This window comes from Hemicordylus capensis, chromosome 5 (genome assembly GCF_027244095.1).
Source record: "Hemicordylus capensis ecotype Gifberg chromosome 5, rHemCap1.1.pri, whole genome shotgun sequence".
Classification (NCBI taxonomy): domain Eukaryota; kingdom Metazoa; phylum Chordata; class Lepidosauria; order Squamata; family Cordylidae; genus Hemicordylus; species Hemicordylus capensis.
Window position 1 is genome coordinate 94,536,134 of NC_069661.1, and position 22,339 is coordinate 94,558,472.

The following is a 22,339-nucleotide window of genomic DNA, read 5'->3' on the forward strand; positions in this document are numbered from 1 at the left end:
TATGTCACTTGATTAATGTACACTCATAATTTTATTTATTTATTTACTTGCTTGCTTGCTTGCTTATTTATTTGTTTGTTTGTTTTATATATCACCTCACTCCAAAGGCTCTAGGCGGTTCACAAAAACAAACACAAGAAAGAAAGAAAGAAAGAAAGAAAGAAAGAAAGAAAGAACACAAACTATTACAAACAGCAATTTGGAAATTTAGAGTTGATGCACACAGGCTTGCTGATTCACATATCAAGTTTACACCACAGATATGACAATGTGCCACAGCCATAACTTTCTTATCACATTCACATAACATTCATATCACTTCTCACTAGAGCCTGTTCACACATTGCCCATTATCGAATCAAGCGCAGAGAAATCAAGTGATTTTATCAATGCCAGAAAAACTTGCGTCTGAAGTGTTTCTAATCCATTCTATGCATATGTGAAACTATGCTTGATTACTCTGCATATAGACAATCAAGTTATTCCAAGGTGAGCTCTCTCATCTTGGGAGAAATGAAAGTCATCTGTATGAATGAATAGCTTCATTACGATCATTGATCAGTTATATATACAGACAGATGATACTGCATTCAGGTAAGAATTAAATCATTCAGAATATACCAACATAGAAGCCTCTTGCAACAGCATCTAAAAGGAAGGACTGGAAATCATCTGTAGTCATCTGTATCATCCTATCAAATGATAACAACAACAATAAATCTTTATATACCACTTTTCAACAAATGTTTACACAGAGGTTTACATAGAGAAATGATTGATAGATAGATAGATAGATAGATAGATAGATAGATAGATAGATAGATAGATAGATAGATAGATCCCTGTCCCCAAAGGGCTCACAGTCTAAAAAGAAATGTAAGATAGATGCCCACAACAGTCACTGGAGGTACTGTGCTGGGGGTGGATAGGGCCAGTTACTTTCCCCTGCTAAATAAAGAGAATCACCATGTTAAAACTCTTTGCCCAGTTAGCAAGGGTCTGCTAAGAGGAATTTTACCACACATCAACAACCAATGTGTAATAAAATATGTGGTACAATAGTTTTCTGTATGGATTTTATCTGTGACTTGCATTCTTAAGTCTAGAAACATCAAATGACAATCAGTACCCATTTAAAAAGCACCTTTAGCGCTGGCATGCTACTTAAAAACCTAAAGAAATGGATAACAGGTAAAGGCCCTGTAAAGAGCCTGTAAAGGTAAAGAGCTATCTCTGGGGTACAGTACATGCATCTTCAGCTGAAGGACTTCTGGTAGAAAGCCTGAGAAGACTAGTTAAAAGACTCTGCCAGAAAGTCTGAGAAGACCTGCCAATCAAGGAAACAATACTGGCTGGATGATAAGGCAACTTTAGCTTTTCATGTATGTGAGAGCTTCAAGCACATACTTAACTTGAAACACAACTCACATTTAAGCTTCTTTCAAGCCCTCTTCAGATGCTCAGCACTCATGGTTACAGCTGCAAAAGCAAGGGGGAAGTTCTGCCTTGCCACTGTCACTCATCCCCTCCTGCTGGTGCCCATGTTTACTGTGGTGGCCAGGCCTTCCATGAACAGCAACCTAGGATGGTCCAGGTTGGTGCTCATGGAAGCTCTGGCCATCACAGTTACTGTGCTTCACCCTTCACACAAATGAAGCCATAACTGTGAGCACCTGGCAAGTGGAGGAGCACGACTTCCTCCCTGCTACTGCAGTTGTAACCATGAGTGCCAAACCATGAGTGCCACTGTGCTCAGTAACATCTGAATGGGGCTTCAGTGATATAGTCTGATCTGGCAGTAAGTGGGTTTTTTTCCTGACGAGCTTCAGCACCTTTCCTACGGACAACAGTCTGCTCAGGAAAGAACATGTCCCTTCTCTACTTGTGGCTATCTTTGGTAATGGACTGGAGGTCAAGAAAGTTGAGGAAGGAAAGCAAACTTCTAGCTAGAAATACCCTTCTTGTCAAATGAATAAGAAATACGACAGTTCAAAATATTTTCAGCCTGGGGTATAAATTGAGCAATGTAACAAAGCAGATGAAGAATTTAGAATATATGAAGTTCAACCCATAATCATTCAAATTCAGCCTCTAGACAATAATGCTATGCTGGATTATTTTCATGAATAGGAAATATAGGCTTATGTTGTATTCAAAGACTCACAAGACTTAATGGCTTTTAAACCCATGGAAATAGCTGTCTTATGACAGAGGCAGTGAAGAGAGACTCATTGTGAGAATTTGGCTTACAGACCAGTTGCCTTCCCATTAAGTTGTTTATAACATTCTGTTTAGTTCATTTCAGGGAATAATCAGCAAGGAGGCTATGCTAGATTATAGCTTCTGCCTTGTTTGTTTGAAACAATTTAAGCTATTCTACAAAACATCTTTCTAAATTCTTCCCTTCCTAACTCATGCACTTATTTTTGCTTTTGCATCCCGCCCCGCCTGCAACCCCCCCCCACATATGCAGTTTTTTTCTGACAACAAAACAGCAATATCTCTTATTCTTTTTTAACAGATATTCAAGAGGTAAAGCCATTTTGTCCTGTGGATCGTTTCATGGAAGCCATCATGTTTCCTCTAGGCATGATTACATTACATTTTGGAACCTGTTGCTAAAGTACTATGACATGTCTCTAGCAATCAGAAAAAGAAGCTGGGAAGAGCATGTGACCCAATGGATGGGCTTGCCTTTTGGTTCTATTGATGCTAATATATTATGCAGACATGGCCTAGTAGCTGACAACCTGCAGGCAGGTATGGAAAATGATGGCATTTGGAGTGGAGACCAGAAAGAAAAAAGTGCTTCCTTGCCAGATTGTTATCATGGTGGAGAGCCGGCAAGTTTCCCCTCAAAGCACCTTGGTAATGTTTCCAAAGAGGTAGATGAAAATGACAATCATCAAGAGGAAGAAGATCTCTCTTTAGAAGACAGCATGGAAACTTTGGTCAATGTTTCCATTGAGGGTGATCATGATGACGACAATGACATGGAGCTCACTTTGGAGAAAGTTGACCACCACTTCTCTCACGTTAATGAGAAATTGTCAGCTGAAAGCAACAGTTTAGAAGGAGCAGGACCTTTCATGAAGGATGAACCAAAGGTGGAAGCAAAGGAAGAATCTAATCATGACTCTGGACCAGTTGAAAAAATGAATGAATTTAACTGTGAGACAGTCCTCAAATCAGTGGAAGAAGAAGGCATTTGTGACAGCAGAGGAGAAGGCTTCAGAATTCATCATGAGAAGAGTTCCATTGGAAATGAAGTTACCCCAAAAGAAAGTTTTTGTCAGCCTCCAAATGTGGAAAAACATATACCTGAGGAGAAGATGTTTCACACCTCTGTGGCTGCACAGCAGTACAGGAAATTCGATGCCCCTAAAGATGGGAATGATAAAACTGCCTGCAAACTATTACTAGATGAGTTTTCTCCTTGTCAATGTGGTGACAAAAATGATCAAGCAACCTCAGCTTCAAACTCCAGTAACTATCTTGTGCCATTGCCTGGCTCCTGTTTCCTACCAGGGGAAAATGGTGTGGATAAAAATGGCTTTTCAGATTCTCAATACGAATGCATCACAAGCGTGTCCTTGGTGGAAGATATGACTTCTTTAAAGAATAACACAGGCACATATGAGCCTACAGATAGTCAAGTCATATTGCGCAAAAGAAAGGTAAGATGTTTTTTAAATGAGCAAGCTCTAAGGTTCCCCCCGCCATGTTTTACTGAATGATTGGGTACTTTTTGCTTGCTTGACATATACAAATGCTAGTAGATGGCTCTGGAACAGTCAATGTGAGACCTTAGTGTGCTTACAGACTCCTGTTATAGCAAGGGGGTGCTAAGTGAGATCCTTACTTAATTCAAACACAATAAAATCAGACTTGCCACCCCAATGAACCATGCTAATTGGCAAAGAGGCACCTTTTAAAATGGCACCTCATATTTAACATAGAAATACGTTAAATAAATAAATAAATAAATAAATAAATATTTGTCAGGGATATGGCAACTGCCCTTATTCAATCAGCAACCATCTCCGTTCAATCCAGTGGCTGTTGCTGGCGTCTCCCTTGTGTTTCTTTTTAAACTGTGAACCTCTGTAACAATTATTTTTCATTATTTTTCTCATTTTTTATTCGTTATTTTTCTCATGTTTTTATTCCTTCTGGTATATTATAAACCACTATTGCTGAACTCTTTGCTGAAAAGAAGTATACAATATTTTCAATAAGAATAAAGTAAAATGTGAGGTGAAGTTGGAAAGTCCTGTTCAGATGTAACACCTGTACGGATACCTAAAGAGACCAAAACAATTCTATTAATACTAGTGGAATTCCTCAAGAGGGTTTCACACAGCTCTAAGACACCATAGTTTTGCCTATGTAATTTGAGGTTCATTTGGAAGATTCTGCTGAGGGGGGAAATCTGTAGGATTTTGGAGGAAAGTTAAAAATATTTCAATAAGGTGAATGAATTTCTCAGAGGTTTTACACATCTAGGGATGGTAAATTACTTTGACATTTTAGGAATGAGTGTGCTTTGCTTTCTTGAGCTGCTACCTGTACGCCTACAGGGTCATGCATCAGTGCGTTACTCACTTCTGCTCTTCTCACATCCACTTGGACTAATTAGTCTGAACAGCAACTTTATGACACTATTGATTCACCAGAAACAACCCTAAGATTGGCCTCCTTTTCAATACACTGGAGGCTTCTGCTGCTTGAGGAAATATCATGTGAGAAAGGAGTTTGCATGTTAGAATTCCAAGGTGCCAATAGGTGCAAAGACAGCTGTGGTAACACGAGAAAGCACTCTGAGAACAGCCCAGATGTTTTTTTCTTGCTCTTCTGACAGAGGAAAGACAAGCCATTTTAAGTCCTTTGTGGCAAGATTCCTTCTCAGTCCCTGAATCCTGAGGTAGGATTAATTTTGCCTGCAGCTGGACTGCAGGATTAAACTGTAAAGGTAGCTTTTTCTCTGGTTGTTTTCTCTGTCAAAGGTAGGCAGTGCCTGTGGCTAAAATCTTCACATCTTCAATATTTGACAGCAGTAGTTAAAGCAGAATGTGGACTCTCTCCTTTTGCCTGTTGCTAGGATGCATATGCAGGCAGGAGGAATACCAGACCTCTGTGTTTGGCTTCTGTAAACTGTGGGCGAGATCAGCAGCGTCTCAGTGACTCAATTCGGGCAGGACAATCTCAGAAAGATGTATCTATGTGCCCCTCCAAATTGTGCTATGTCAGCACAGCAACCTATAGTGCTAGATTTGCATCTAGATTGGCTAGGTTGATGTTCACTCTTGTGAGTACCTCTGGATGATATTAACACTCAGCAAGATTATATTATTGTTGGACTGTACTGAATCTTTGCTAGGAAATTCTGTAAACAGTCAGAACCAGTATCCTTTTAGCTTAACATATATGCAGTCTGATATGTCTACCTGAAAATCAGCCCCACTGACTTCAGTGGGACTTTCACCAACGTATGCATGCTTAATATCGTAGCCTTAGGCTGCAGTCCTATGGATGGGAGTAGATACCGTGTATTTGTTTAAGGTATAATATAAAAGCACCAAGTGGCCAAATGCAAAAAGGTAATATAAAATAAATCAAAGCCAAGGTGGATAGGAAGGAATCCGGCTCTAGTTGCTCAAATTCTGAGGTGTCTTACCAGCATGCTAAGCAGTCAGAAGGGCAAGGGAGAGGGGCTTTGTTGAAGACAGACATGCTAAGTGTGATGAAAGTGGTATGAAGACACATTGAGGTGCTTCACAGTATTAGTGTGAAGTGCCTTGGGGTGGTTTGCAGGGAGAGCGGGCTTAGCCCTGGTCGGTTGCCTGTTACAGAGCCCGTGGGGGCTGCAGGGATCCTGGAGTGCAAGTGCATGAGGCATTCGGCGGGGGGGGGGGACCCCTGAGCAGGGCAGGCTGCTTGTAGACCCTTCCCAGTCTGGGGTCTACTCAGGTGTCGCCACGTGCCACAGCAGCACACGAACAGAAAAACAAGGTTAATGGAGCGCTTGCTCGCTCCATTAACCTTGTTTAAGGGGAGGGGGAATTAGTCAGGCTAGCCACCTTGGAACCTCCAGGCTGACCCGCGAGCTGGTAGATGAGCAGGGCAGGCTGCTTGTAGACCCCTCCCAGTCTGGGGTATACTCATGTGTCGCCACGTGCCACAGCAGCACATGAACAGAAAAACAAGGTTAATGGAGCACTCGCTCCATTAACAAGCGCGAGCTTGTTAACAAGCGTGAGCAAACCACCCGCGAGCCTGGTGGTTTCGACGATCACCAGGAAGCAGGATAGGCTCCCTTAGTCCACTTTCTGGTGATCGTCAGAATAGCTTCATTCTCTTTCCCAGAAAAACAAATGCTTCAGCATAAAGTGAATGGGTGTATTCAAACCACTTCCACCACACTTTAGAATGGATGTCTGCTCTTACCCTTACTGGCTTGCCATCACTTGCCCTGAACTCTCTTAAGGAGGACAAAGCAGCATAAGCCGCCCCCCCCCCCCGCATCCATCTGCCCTCTGCAGTTTTAGCTCCTCTCTAAAGAAACAGTTGGTCTGCTCCAGAATATAATTGCTTCATTCACACGATCACCATCTGGGCAGGAGGAGCACCCAGATGGGGGTCGTGTTAATCACCAGGGTAGGAAAACTGGGCATGTTCCCCACTGTGGTTGTGTAACCCCAAACCACAAGGTAGGGGGATGAAAGAGTGATCATGTGGAAGGCAAGGGAGGAGGACAGGAGTGTCCTACCCAGATTTTCTCCCCAGCATTTTTCTGAGGGTGGACGGAAAGCCTTCCTACCCAGCTCTCACCTCCCCCACAATCACTCTTTCATCCTCCTACCTTGTTGTTTTGGTTTACATGGCTACCAATTGGGAATGTGCCTGGTTCTCTTAGCCTGGTTGGGTGCTGCTCCTACCCAGATGTGGATCGTGTGACCGAGCCTTGTCTCTGTTAAAAACTGGGATTTTCGTTCCGTGCTGGAAGGAACAGGCATCAGTGTCCCTCTCCCCTGTGCATTTAACTCCTCTCCTTTGTGGGGTGAGTAAGTCATGCCATGTATAAGCCCCCATGTGGGAAGAATTGATTTACACAAGCTTTTCCATACCCCTTCATGTTGTGGAACATTATGAAATTGTCTTATACTGAGTCAGATTGTCAGTCTCGACCAGGGCTGCTCAACTTCGCCCCTCCTGCAGATGTTGGCCTACAGTTCCCATATTCCCTAGCTATTGGTCACTGTGGCTGGGGATTATGGGAATTGTAGTTAAAAAACAGCTGGGGGGCCTAAGTTGAGCAGGCTTAGACCAAGCCTGCTCAACTTTGGCCCTCCTGCAGATGTTGGCCTACAACTCCCATAATCCCTGGCTATCGGCCACTGTGGCTGGGAATTATGGGAATTGTAGTCCAAAAATAGCTGGAGGGCCAAAGTTAAGCAGCCCTGGTCTAGACAAGCATTGTCTGTTTTAGCTGAGAGCCGCTCTCCAGAGTTTGGGGAAAGGGTCTTGTGATTTGAACCTCCATGCTCATAGGTTTGTGTGTGGAATGCCCAGCTTACAAAATGCCTTATCATCACAGTGGGCATGTTCCCTCTCCCTCCACCATAGAATGATTATCTTCAGCTGGCTGACCATGAACTGACCCAGTTGCCAATCAAGGGGGAATGCTGAAAAACATACAAACAAATACTTTCTGGCTATATGTAGATCATGATGACCATGATAAAAAGGCTGTTCCATGGAAGAATGTGACCATGCAGGAAAGCTAAAAAGTGGGAATGAGGAACACTATATATTAGTTTTATATAACTAATATAGCTGATTCTGTGAGCATCAAGGACAAAATTGTTTAACAGCAGAAGGATTTGTAATATAATTTTGCTGCATTTACCAATTTAATTAAAATTTATAGATACTGGTGCCCTTCTATTTAATTTTATTTAGATTACCAAGTCATTTGTACATGGAATTTATGTAAACATGATCATAAATATTATCTCTGTCCCTTTGGAAGCTATGGAATGCTATCCCCCAGACTTCAGCCATGTTTGGATAGAAACATGATGGATTCCAAACAATCTGAAAAGAATTTAAAACAAGTGCTGAACAACATGCAGTCATTAATGGGGTGATTCCAGGCCATTAAAGTACAGTGCAGCCTTTATGCAAATTTGAATTTTGACACATTTTTGTGACAACATGTAGCTATAAATTTTCAAGGCTGCCAATTTTGTCTAGACTGCAAACCCAAGAACCATACTGCAACTGTTATGCATCAAGTCAGAAAACACAGCTGCCCTAAATGGTAATAAATGCAGTTTTATATATGGCTTTATGACCACATGCCAGCATCTCGACTAGCATCAGGGCATTGAAGTAATTGATGTACTATACATTCCCATTAACTGAACCATTACCAACTCTTATTTTCTGGAATCCCTGAAGATTCCCAGTAGAGTGTCATGCCTAAGTAAATTGTCGTGTTTTCAATGTTTGTACTAGCACTGTATGTTAACATGTTCTTTATTCTTTATTTAAGTAACAGTTTGTCTGATATTAATAAATAATGCAATTTCACAAAACAAAGGCCCAGCATGAAGTTCTTCTTGGCCCCTGTTTTACTTAACTCCATGCCTTTCTCACTGAGAGTCACCTCCAGGGTTTTGGGACTCCTGTCTTTCCTAGGAAGGCCCTGAGAGACTTGGGCTCTATCACTACAAAGCCCATTCGCACGTAACGCAAAACTGGAGTAGAAGAGGCCTCTGGTTGAAATTTTTGTACATCTGAATGCGTGAAACCACAGTTCAGACCCCAAAGCAACCTGAAGTTTTCCATCTGAGACTCTGATTTGAACCTTTGGTTTGTAGTGGGTTTTGCCACCCTTACCTGTGGTTTGGCAGAGTTATGTCAAAATACTGCTCCACAGTCCCACTCCTCCCTCGCTCTGGCTGCGAATGGCTGCCAGGGCTGTCCATCAGTCAAGAAGGAAGCCCATACAGCCAGTTCCCGCTTTTCTCTGCTGTCTCCCTGACTTCAGAGAGCCTCCCGTCTGTTGCGTGTGAATGAGGTCAGGGAAGCAGAATCATGGATCCATCCGCGTTACATGCAAATGTGGCCTATGTCAAAGGTTCCCATCCCTGACCTCACTCCTGTCCCTAACAACAAGATGCGGCCATGACCCATCCAGAGATCCCATAGCCTCTTCCCTAAATATGGTGGGCAACTTGGGGATGCAACTAGAAGATGTAGTGTCTTGCCAATATCCTTCCAGCTAAGTACAGACATTTGCTAGGGCAATGGGATGGACACTGGCAAAAACAGATGCAGGGATGTTCTTGCAGGCCAGAAAGAATAGGGAATTCTTGTGCTGTCTGTAATCAGGAAAAGATATGTTTCAGGACCATAAGTTAGGAGACCAAGGAGGAAAAGGAAGATGATGGATGGGAGACAAGCCAGTCAAAAGAGGCAGAGGATAAGGAAGAGGGGAAGGATTAGGCTGATGTTTGAACCCTCTCCCCTTTCTTACTGAATTCTCCAGAGAGAGAAGAATAGAGGAATCTTGATACTATGGAAACAGAGGTAGTCTTGGGAATCATCAGTGGGGGCCCCTGAAGATCCTGGGCCCTTGGCAGCTACCCAACGATGCTGATACCTGACACCAGCCCTGTTTCAGCTCATAATTCCCATAATTCCCACGATCCTAAGTCTACTCTATGCCCATTTTTTCAACCACTCTGCAGCTGGGCCCAGTTGTCTTTAGTTTTTCTGCTTCCTTGGTTCTCTTGCCGTTCAGCTTCCCAACCTTTAATCTCATTGCCTCTCCACAGATCTCTGTCCCTAAGACTGTGAAGATTTTCATAACCAGACTGACCTTTACTTACCACACAGAATCATCAGCATGAGCTAATTCTGTTGCTGACTGTTTACTGATAAGCAATTGAAATGTTTCTGAGCATTCAGTGGCATCACAGAAACTTGACCAAGGCTAGGGGAGATTTGAAGGCCCGCAAGACATAGGTGACAATAGCAAAATTTTAGCCTGATTCTCTGTACAAAAGGATTCCTGATTCTTAGCAATGCTAGCTTCTTGGAAGCTACAAATTGTGGCTGTTGGCCATCCCCACCCATTTCCAATAGTAACAGCACACCAATCACATACATACTGATTTGTGTAATCTGGTAGATAATCTTAATTACTTTTCCCAGTCCTCCTCCATTCCTCACAATTTCCACTTATTTCTTACTGTCCTGCAAAGCCCAAATAATTATCCTCATTCCAAGAAAAAAATACAACTTCAACATGTCCTCTTTTTCTGTTGCTTTTAACTGTGCAGTTCCATTAACATGTCTCTCTGACACATTTAGTACAGGTCATTACTGTTATTGTTTTAGCAAAGTGCATGAAACTGCTCAAGTCCAGAATATGCAAATTCAAGCATTTTAAGAATGCTTATGGTGGCTTTAAAAAAAAAAGGGCTAAAGATCTAGCCCTTAATGCTGCAAAGGCAGTGTATGGTCAATTCCAGGTGCAATCTGAGTGGGGGCCAAGTAGAACTTCCACTAACCAAAGGGCTGGTTTGCCTTCAGGAACATGCAGAGTTCTTTGCTATGCCACACGACAACCAAAAATAGAATACATTAAATGAAGTAAACAGTGCTATGTACAGTTGAATGTATTCAGCATAGTCACAGAATTATTTTCTAAATAAAGAATTTTGATTGCACAGGTATCTATTTTCAAACTTACTGTAACTGTATTGGATAAAACATACTCCCATGCCTAATTCTGGTTAGGTAAGCATTTTATGAAGAATGCTTCAGAAATTCTCCCTATCTGAATTTTCCCTAGATTTTGAATTGATAAAATGCTGCAAAAACCAATTATGATGTGATTCTGCATAAGTTTGTATCTAGATTAATTTTGTATGGTGTTATACCAGTGCACTAGTTGTGTGAGAAGCAGTCCTGCTTCAATCTGAGAACTGATGTAGATGAGCTAAAGGCAAATTCCCCATTCCGTACCCCCTTGCCTTTATTTTATTTTGTTTTGACCATTACAATTGCCCTGGACCCTCTGAGCCCTGTGTGTTTTCAAAGTTGGCTTGGGCACACTGCTCAAGATTGCCTTGGAACTCCCAGCCTGCCTTTGCACTTCTTCTGCATCCCAAACTGGGCTTATGGGATATCTTGGCAAAAGCCTAGTTTTGTAGCCAGTTCCTGCCAGGGGCCAGATACTTTGGATCCCCTTGGAATTGGTGCCAGCCCACCAGTCTTGGAAACCCATCCCCAGAGAAGTGTGCAAGCCAGATCCCCAACCTGAGATTCACCCCTCCCCTTTCAAGGTTTTTCATCTCTTTTCTGCAAAAGAGAAGTATAAACTGCTATCTTGCTCTCCCACTTGACTTCCAGTTCCACTTTTACTTTTTGTGCAGTCATTTTTTGTGCAGTGACCATTTCCACTTCCCCCGCCCTTCACTGAAACAGTCTTCAGATCTACTCTATTATATCTGCTTTAGCAGCCAACTCCACAATAACTGTTCAATAACTTGTTATTTTGGCTGGCTTTTGTTTGGTAGAACAGAACCATATTAACTACCACTAAATTAGCAAGCATGCATAACTTCGGAATAAATTCAGATAGTGAAGCATTACAATAAAGTACCCCAGCCAGGAGCTTTTTCAAATGGCAACTTTACTGAAACTTTACTTTGGGAGGGTGGGTGTGCATTCACATATCGGCCAGATTTACCCTGAAGTCAGTGCGATATTTCAGAGAATACTTCGCACATGATTCCGTTTTTCCCTCCATATTGGAACCTAGCCCAATTTATCTCCGGAGTAAACATATCCTCTTTTTGCGTCAGAGTATCTGTTATGCCATGAACTCACAGTAAAGCCTCATGGCAAACCTGCAGTAAAGCCTGCTGTCTGAAAAGCCTCCTGAACTTTTAAAAAATACCATTTGAAAAGTCCTGACCTCCTGACTCTGTTTGCCCCAGGGTGCTTTACAGTGAATCTTCACTATATGGATCTGTTCCAAAGCTGAATATGCTTGTTGATTTAGTGCTGGTAGATCTGGTCCTGCTTTACCAGATGGAATGCTACCTGCTTCTCCAGCTGGTCAGAGTTCCCTGGAGATGAGTTCCCCTAGCACCTCAGTAATTCCCCCAGCTTTAAATCATAATTCTTTCACAACTGATTTGGTGTCCTTGCCCAGGACACCCAAAGTAGAAGCACACATGCATTGGAGACATGAGTCTGAGAAAGTGTGGTAATTTATTAATACCTGTTTCAAGTTGGAGTCTCAAATAATCTTTTTAAAAGGTGGGTGGGGAGCGGGGGTGGTGGTGGAAGACATCAGTCATATGCATGCACATGGACTCTTAATTATTTTGCGTCATGTTTCACAATGATGGAATTGAGCAACGTCTTTATATCAGCTGGCACTAGTGCCACCATTCTAAATGCAATATATACACCTTCTCTCAGGAGTACCTGTACAATCCACTTGTAGGAGAATCAGGTTGTGTAATCCTCAGTACAACATTTCAACACCTCTAATCTGCCTGGGTCTATAAAAAGCTCTACTTTCTCACATTTTATATTCTGTTGCATTGATCCATTGCAAATGAAGCATTTAGCTCATTCTTTGGAGCTTTCTTCTATTTGCACTTTCAGTGTTTGTTTTAAAGAGGATTTCTTTACTTTTTCTTTTTCTTTTTTTCAGTTTCTTAAGAGTAGAAACACTGGTTATTAAATAATGGGCTGTGATAGAGCCATTCTGTCTTCTGTTTAGGAAATAACTTTCAAGAAACAGAATGGTGTTGGTGTGTTTTGGTCAGATATACTTTGGTACAGAAGATGAATTAAAAACACATTACTATCACTACAGTCAAATATACAGTTACAGTTTATACATATTTTTGATGGAAAAACCAAAGTATACATATATCCATTCTTTCAACCAATGTGACACACAAATAAGAAGCAGTAACTCATTCACTATTGTGTGTTCTGAGTTAGTCAAGTGGATCTTTATTGATCACAATATCTCTTTATTGTGTGATCCAGGGTGGTGGGTGTGTTTTTTTGGGGGGGGGGGGGGTTGGTTTTTTTTGCCAGATATTGATAATCTTCATTTTGATTATCAACCCTCTGGACAACATGTCATGTCTGAAAGGAATCTAGATTGGGATCCTTTTGAAGCTCTAGTACTGCCCAGGAGTCCAGAGTCCAGATTAACTGTTGTTGTCTTGCAGAGGTTTAGGAACTGAATCTCAGAACTCCAGTTTATATCCAGATCAGCATTTTGTGAGTTTAAGATAATATTCAATCACTTTGTTATTCACTTATCAACCAGAACACGGTCTGGTATTAAACAAAATGCTCCTCTCATTACATTACACCATGGGTGCAGCCCACCAAGCAACCCTTTTTGCCATTGAATTCACATATTACTGCTCAAGAGGAGTCATGTGAATTGCATCAGTTGACATACTTCTTGTTTCTAAAGAACCAGAAATTAATTTATAGCAAAAAAAACATTCCATAATTACTTCATTGTCTTTGTTTTAGGAGGATCCTTCAAAAAGACACTGAAATCCTTTTTTCTTTTATACTTTTTTTTTAAAGTTGTCAGCACTTGGAGCTTCAGAAAGGGAAAATCAATAATAGAAAAAGTGCATCCTCAACACTGTGCTGTTCCAGGCTGCCTGCTTCTAATCATGACTTTATTTCTAGAACACTCAGACCTGCATGCTGGTGCTTCATAAATGATTCAAGACAACGATCCAGTCTTCTAATACGTTTCTGCCAAAGTAGAGAAAGAGGCAAGTGAGGAGCAACGTAAGCAAAAATGCAAGCTGGAGGAATGTTCAGCATCATATGATTTACTGGATCCTCTCAAGACTTTATTTTGCCCCTTGATTCTGTATTCCATTTTATCATCCTTCCCATCTGGTTCACTTCCTTGCAGAACTGAATGCAGAAGATAGTCTGGATGACAGATTTCGATTCAAAAAGCAGCATATAAATGAAGATAGAGAAATCCACAGCTGATTCCTTGTCTATATATCCAAAATTATGTATTCCCATCTCTAGCTTTCCATTTTCTTTTGCATCCTAGTATTTCAGATCCCTAGGCTTGTACTTATCAGGTGCCCTGGGGGTAAATTAGGAGTGTACACTGGTGGGGTGGGATTTTTTCCCGCCCCTATACAATGATCTTGATTACGTCTGTGTGTCTTCATGGGAAATCACACTTGTGGCATTTTTTTAAAAAGCCAATTTTTGTTCTCTGATTGGTCTGCTTTGTTCCCTGTTGGTTTCAAAGGGGAGAACCCCCTCTCCTTCTCCTGCTTATACTTTGTAGTTTCCCATCCAATCTTCATGACATCTTCAGACATTCAAGATCTCTCCAAGGAAATGTCTGCCAAATTTCAGACATATCACTCTCAGGGGACCCAGCTTACAGGACACTGAAAAGTGCATACAGACACAGCCTAATTGCTATCCAAAACTAATAGTAAATCAATATTAAACAGAAATTTAAAATATCTACATGTGTTGCAGAGAGCTAACCTGGGCAAACTTGCACACCAAGCTAGAGCAGCAAATTTTGGCAGAGGGGTGGGGGAACATGTGTGACATCCATCATAGACTTGGTTAGGAAATAGGAAGCATCCCCAGATCTCAATCAGACACAGAAGTCATATCAGATTCATGGACACTTTGATGAGAATGTGTCTGAGTTTTAAGATTGGAAAATTTACACGGTCAATTTCCCTTTGCCCTTTCCTTCCATGGAAGGAAATGGAATCTGAACCAAGGTGGATTTGCACTGTAGGTTTTTTTTCTCTGCTCTCTCTCCCTCCTCTTTGGCTGTGGTGCAAAACTAGAAGCTTACTCTGAGGCAGGGCTGCACAGCGTCAGCCCTCCTGCAGATGTTGGACTACAGCTCCCATCATATCTGAATATTGGCTGCTGTGACTGGGGATTATGGGAGTTGTAGTCCAAAAATGAGGGTTTTTGCAGGCTCAATCAGTCCCAAATGCCAAAACAGATCACTGTTCCTTTAAAACTGGTTTGTGGACAATTATGCTTGGCTTGGACAAATACCAGACAGAATGATACGGTTTCGGCTTGTTATGTTTTACTGCTCATTCCAAAATGAATTCATACCCCAGGTGTGGTAATAGTTGTACATAGTTCAGAGTCACTAGGTGACACTGTGTGGGGAGAAGGATAAGGTTTGGAACGAGAAAATAAAAGTTAGGCTCTTTGCTATCTCCACACCTAGGAACCATACAGTTTGGAAACTCTGAGCTGGAGATCCAGGGGATTGACATGGATGACAGGCTAACGTCTGCTGCCAACTGCGTGGAGACTGGAGTATATCTGAATGTGGTCCTTTCAAACCACACCATTCCTCCTTTTCAAGGTGTGAGGTACATTGCTGCACCTCCTCCCACTTCCTGCATTAGACATTGCCTTGCATCTGCCCAATCCTTAAATAGATCTTTCCTGTATTAAATCCATTTTTCCTTCTGCTGTTAACTTTTCAAATTTAAACTGGAATTTCTCCATCCCTGCCTGTACCCACATCTGTGAAGCCCTGCCCTTCTTTCCACCCTTACTGCCAACATGTCATTTCTCCACTTTAATAGAATAGATCACAAAGTATTCCAGCAGTGCAATGAACTGTTTTGCTGTTGGGTGGGATTGCTGGAAGTTCAGAAGAGGCCAGCTTCTTCCCATTGCTGCCTATGGGCTGAGGATAGGCTCACACTTGGCAAGCGAGAAGAGGTCAAAACTCTCTCATTGTTACCTTCAGAGCTGTAGAACTCCTCATACTAAGAGGAAAGGGCTAGATTTGTTTGGTCTTTTCAGTACTGCATTATTTCCGGTGCACAAGGAGGTAGTGTGCTGCAGCTGTTAACATATCACAACAATTCAGGTTTGCAGGACAGATAATCTGGTCCAACTAAAGCTATGGGTAAGGAACATTTTATAAATAATTACTTGAGATGGCCAAGACATGAAGCGAATTCCCACTGTTATGGAAAGTAGAATAGTGAATGAATATGGCAAGAAAATTTAAATAATATTGAGTAGAATAAGGAAATACATCTTTAACTAGAAACTATCAGTTTTATTGTTCTTTTTCCAAAATAAAAAGTTTGTGGGGGGGAACTGTATTTATATCTGTGTTCACATAGAGAGTTTGCTTAGATATTGCTCTTAACTCTGCATTTTATTTTTGTATAGGCATGTTATTGTATGGAATACATTAACTGTGACTCATACTATTCACATATTTGATGACTAAATGTCATGGATGTCTTTATTATCTTCCTACTAGTGGCTATGAAAGAAGTACAATCTATAGGCATGGAAGGATTCCAAAACTTAATGTGAGGCAAGATTCGGCAGGACCTAGAACCTGATTGCAAAACTAGGTTACTATTCTGAAAAAAGTGAAAGGATAATTTAGTTTTCTTGACAATCAGAACATGGTCTGGTATCACACCAGCTGCTCCTTTCATCATACTATAGATAGAGACCTCCAAACAATCCCATTTGCCACATCACTAACATCACGGAAGACCCATTGAGCATGTGTATTACGATACTTAGACAATACTTTTGAGTTTGAGAATGTGTAGAGTGCTTTTCTCTTACCTCTGAGTAACTGCAGGTCTACCATATATTTAAGTTTGGAGGAAAGGGGTTTCCAGACGAGTTGATGGAATACAGGTATTGCACCCAGACCCAAGGAGACACGGACGCAGTTACATTTGGTGAAACTGGCCTCTTTATTAACATTCCAATTGCAGTGGACTTGTTAAGGCATTCACCTGGGATTGGCATTCCACCCCCTCAGTGTGGGCACTCACAGGTCGGCCACGTGTGTGGCCGCCTTACCCTAAGGCCTAGGGTGCTGGCACCTTGGCTCGAGGCAGTTTGACCGCTGACAAACGGGAACGCCCTTTTCAGCCAACCTAATGTCAGGTCCCTGCTGTCGGCACTATCCCTCCAACGCTGCACAGCCATACGGAAGGAAGCCGCCTAGAGCGGGGTAGGAGTTGATCTGCATCCCCAATCTGTCAAGCCTCAGGGGATCAGCGCCTCCTAGTTGAAGCCCAAAAGCTTACCTAAGGTGCTGCACCAGTTATTTCCCAGTTATTACCCGCACTGTACCTGCCACAGCGGGCGTTAGCCTAGCTTAACGCTCGGCCCCACCCCCAGGAGGACGCCTGACCAATGGGAGTCAGCTCCCAGCGTCACGTGCTCCTCCTAGGGGGCTGAGGCAAATGAGCTGCGCAGCCTAGAGTGGCTGCGATCGGCTTGCGTGTCTTCAAACTTTCATTCTAGAAAATAAGCACTGACAGATTCTCAGTTTAACTTTCTCATAACGTTCTGGTGATGGTGATATAGGCTTTGAATGCAAAGATCTGCATTTTCTGCAACAACAAAAATTGGCTTTGGCTTTTGAGAATTGAAATCTCTGATACACACTCCTCTTGTGTTGCAACAAAAGTATTTTCAGAAAGATCAACATGCACTAATTTTGTAGAAATATTTTGTTAGTGCCAGATTTCAGAATGTTCACTGACACAGTATGAAATTCATATTTCAAAATACACAAATTAGACCACTGATTTTTGTGATTCTCTATGTACATTTCTAATGCCACTTTGTATTGATCTTTACTTGCTGCCTGCCATCATGTCAAGATTACCATGATGTTTCAGGTAGTATGTGAACAAACCCAACTGCCTTAATTCTTAGCTTTTTTACTCTTAAGGTATAAGGAAAAATAATCTATTCTGAAAACAATGCTAGAGTTTGTTTGCCTGGAATAAAATCAAGATTCCAAAGGTGAAAGGACAACTGGTTTCAGCTCTTTCAACTATTTCCTGGGAAAGTTAAAAATAAGTTTTGCAGGGGGGAAATTGGCATTTGTCATTTGAGAAAATTGCTCTATTCCAGAAGTAGTCATATGTAGCAGAAATTTCTTTGCCATGTGTACAGATTTTAGTGTTTCCATCTTAATAGCACCACTGAAATACGAAGAGATTTTCAAGCATACACTTACTAGAGGCGACCACTTCAAAACTGTAATAGTTTAAAGACCTTTGCATTCTCTTCTGATCTCCAAGTGGGAAAACCCAGCAGCTTTTTGTCTTCCTCTAAAACTCAGGAAGTAGCCTCCACTGATGTCATTGCCATGTTGCTAAAGCAAGGCCCTCTGGGAACTTGATTCAGAGCTCTCAGGAGTAATATCTGAAAGGAAATTTGTATCTTTTCCATTTATCATTACAGCATTTGCTTGCAGTTGCTCCAAATGTAGCCTTCTGAGAAATTACTTTATGCAATATTTGAAGACCAATAAGCTTTACTAAATTTTACAGCTGTGTATCTTTTGCCTGTTTCTGGAAAAAGTAAAAGATGCTTGAAAGCAAAACCACATGGCTGGAAGGTTTTTTTTAAACATTCTGAGAGCACTGTGGGAACAACACAGAGGTGCCATCAACTACAGTCCTGACAATCATGCAAGTTCTTCATATGCAGTCATCACCCAGCCAGAATTAGGAAGACAACTGAGTGATAAGAACCATGTAATTGTCCCTGGCCATGTGGTGACGGCACATTAAATGGTTTTATTTATTTATTTATTTATTTATTTATTTATTTATTTATTTATTTATTTGATTTATATACCGCCCTTCCAAAAATGGCTCAGGGCAGTTTACAATTAAAACAAACTTGTAAAACAATGGAAAGCTAAAACAAATTAAAAACAATAACACAACAATTAACAATTTAAAACATTTTAAAACAAGAATTAAACATTGTCCCCAGACCCCAGCTCAAGAAGACACGTAGACTTAATATGGATGAAAAGGGCCACAATTTTATTAACTATTACACAGGCATGGCAGACTGGAACACCAGGTGATTAATCACCCTTAGAGAACAGTGCGGGCCAATAGAAGCAGGTCAGAACTCTGAAGTCCTACCCATCACCCTTCTGGGCGACACACCCTGGCTCGGGAATGGGCAGGTACGCCCCACTCAATTCCTTCAAAGCCAACCCCCCCTTCTGTAACAGAGGATCTGGATACTTCTAGGCATTCGTTCACCCCAGACCGCGCAGCCCAAAGGTTGGAGAAGTCCTGAAGCAGGTTTCATGGCAATCATTTTTCATGATTATTATCAATGCTGTTGGACAAACTCTTGGCAAAGCAGTTCCCATGGTGCCACCACAGTAATGGCTATAGGGTACCTCTGGTTCAAACTACATGTTACATTAATGACATCATTGTAAGCATGTGAGGGCTATTTGTATTTGTAAATAGCATGTGTGTAGGTCCCAATCTGCATCTGTGATCCCAATCTGATCCCACTGTGATCTCAATCTGGACCAACAATCCCATGAGTGCTGTCTTACAAGGAAGGAAAAGCATCATTAGCACCAATGGGAACTTGTCAAATAACACCTTCATGTGGCCTTATTCAGACTGGGACCACAGCAGCCCCATCTCTCTAATGGTTACAGTTTGGATTAGGGACCTGCACATGTGCTATTTGCAACAACAAATATAGTTTTTGCAATGACATTATATTAGTATCATTTGTAGCTTAGCCTTCAGTTGCTTGTGAAAGTATCCAAAACAGAAATTTGTACTAAGCCATCCGAACAAGCTTCTTGCCAAGTGCAGTCAAATAATAAAATGTTACTGTTAACCTTTTGTGCAAGACATGTTAACATTTTTCTGGATTCTTTTTATTAAAATATTGGTTTTTTCCTAGATCAGAAGAGTTGGGGTATGTGTAGAGAAACTAGTCCCATGATAGCACGAGTGGTTACAGGTGTCTAAAATGCAGATTCCATGAGTCAGTTGTCCATTGGTGTGTTTATGGTAGTAGAGATGGACAGAGGAGGGGATACACCTTGGAAGCACTGTAGATGCCAAAATATGTATAGCTTTGTCTATACATACTAACTGGTACATACATAACCCCTGCTAACTGGACAAAGAGCCACCTTTTAAAAGTAGTTGTTATCTTTATTTATCATGGAGAGAGCAACTGGCTCTACCCATCCTCAGGATAGTACCTTTCCAGTGACTGTAGCTGGTGTCTATCTTATGTTTCTTTTTTTAGATTGGAAGCCCTTTAGGGACAGGGATCTATCTTTATTTTTATTTATTATTTCTCTATGTAAACCGCTTTGAAAACTTTTGTTGAAAAGCGGTATCTAAATATTTGGTATATTTACCAAATATTATTATATAAATATTTCTATTAGTTACATCATTCCACATTTTCCTTTAGATTCCTTCCTGTAACTGTATTCCCGTTGTTATCATTTGGATGGTTCATCCCATGTTAGCATTACTTCCCTATCTTTATTTCTCTTATTTCCCTACAACACACAATTTGTTGCCCACCAAACCAAATATGACTCAATTCTGTTATCAGTCAAGTAGTGTGCCCTACCAGGTGCTTGGCACCTCTGTCTCTTCCATACCATGCCAGAAGCAAAATCAGGAGGTTGATCAAACCTATGATGAGCCACCATCCATAGCTGGCTATGGGTATTTGGTTTGATGGCTCACAAACCATGTTGGCCTGGCCTAGAAGAAAAATAGCTTTTCTTCTGAGTGAATACCAAAGCAGCGTTCTGTTTTATCTACTGCAGATATGTTGCCGATCGTACTCTCTGTGACTGATTCCTATTAATCCATGACAATACTGAAATTTGCCTTTTATACCATGACCAAGGCATTAACATTGCCATCTTGCTACACATTCTCATTTCTATGCATATGGACTGTGTGGCAGCAGCTTTTAAATCATGTCTGACACTCGGCGTAGGAGCTGTTTTGAAACTGTATCACTTTGCATGCTCATGGGGGACATCAGGATAACAGCCATTCATTTGTTCTAGTCCAGCAGGTGTTGTAGACAGTCCTGGCATGTGTGGATTACTTGGTACATTGTGAAGAAGTTCAGAAATATTTGTTGCCAAACACAAGTGAATGAATACAGACAAGGAATTATGAGCTACAGACATGTATTTAGAAACATGAATTTCAAGTTTAACCCTTCAAAGGGAAAAGAGGCTCCATTGTTAAGTCTTTAAAAAGTATTCTATGTAGGAAACTGCCTTATATCGAGTCAGGCCATTGGTTCATCTAACTCAGTGTTGTCTATCCTGGCTGACATCCTAACAAAGCACATGTGAAAGTGTGGTGTGCAGGCACACAGCATTGCCCCTTGTGCAACCCCTCTTGTCCTCCTGCGCTAAATGCTGAAAGTCCAGAGTGCTCCCCATGCTCTGGAAGCACTTTGTAAGATCACAAACAAGTTTCTGAGAGTTCAGGGATTGCGCGAGGGGTGCTGCTCCACACCCGCACACCCTACTTACACACAGGCTTCATTAGTCAAGATCTCAGCCACTGACTGGTAGTGACTCTTCAGGGATTTGGATACGTATTTCCCAGTTCCACCATGCAGAGGCTAGGGGTTGATACTTTTCTATTGAACTAAGGTCCTTCCCCATGTAAGACAGAATTCTCTGCTCTTAGACAATTACAGGCTAGATAAAAAATGAACATATAATCAAAAAGAAGTGATTTACCTTCTGAATGAGGTGATGTGAGGCTCCATGAATAAGGCCCATGACAAAATGTGTAACTGGCCAGTAACTCACCAAAGTACATCTGGAGTGTATTTATCAAGCATTATTTGCTTAATGACTCATCTTATCATTTGGACACACAAACTTTTAAAATTCTGTTATCTATGGAGATGTTTAGTATTAATCCTTTTGGACTGTACTTTCATAGTGGTTTGGGGTCCTCTTATATTTTTGTTGGAACGTCAATTTAATATTAGTAATCTCTGGCAGTTCTGCATACAATATGTATTTTCCAGATTGGGGGCTTTGCTGCAGGAGGAGGTGTTGTAAGCTATAATGAGAGTATAGGGAAGTGCGAATCAGAGTCAGTACAGGTCCTTCACACTGTTGCTTTTTATTATGGTTCAGAGTCAGTACAAGTCCTTCACATTGTTGCTTTTTATTATGGTTCATTACAGTTTTTCTTAGCCACCTAATGGCGCAGTGGGGAAATGGCTTGACTACCAAACCAGAGGTTGCTGGTTCGAATCCTCGCTGGTATGTTTCCCAGACTATGGGCAACACCTATATCAGGCAGCAGCGATATAAGAAGCTTCTGAAAGCCATTGTCTCATACCGCACAGGAGAAGGCAATAGTAAACCCCTCCTGTATTCTACAGGGCTCTGTGGTCA

The 22,339-nt window shown here is 41.4% G+C and overlaps 1 protein-coding gene across 4 annotated transcripts in view; it reads left to right on the plus strand.

Moving 5' to 3' along the window:
• Positions 1 to 22,339, plus strand: part of DLC1 (DLC1 Rho GTPase activating protein) — a 338,048-nt gene that overhangs the window by 33,500 nt on the left and 282,209 nt on the right. For 3 of the 4 annotated variants that reach the window (XM_053255903.1, XM_053255905.1, XM_053255904.1), the window contains exon 2: positions 2,522 to 3,677. The exons of the other annotated variant lie outside the window; for it this stretch is intronic. In XM_053255903.1, the coding sequence (XP_053111878.1) occupies positions 2,634 to 3,677 (1,044 nt within the window). In that variant the 5' untranslated portion in view covers positions 2,522 to 2,633. The remainder of the gene's footprint in view (positions 1 to 2,521; positions 3,678 to 22,339) is intronic. 4 annotated transcript variants of the gene reach the window in all.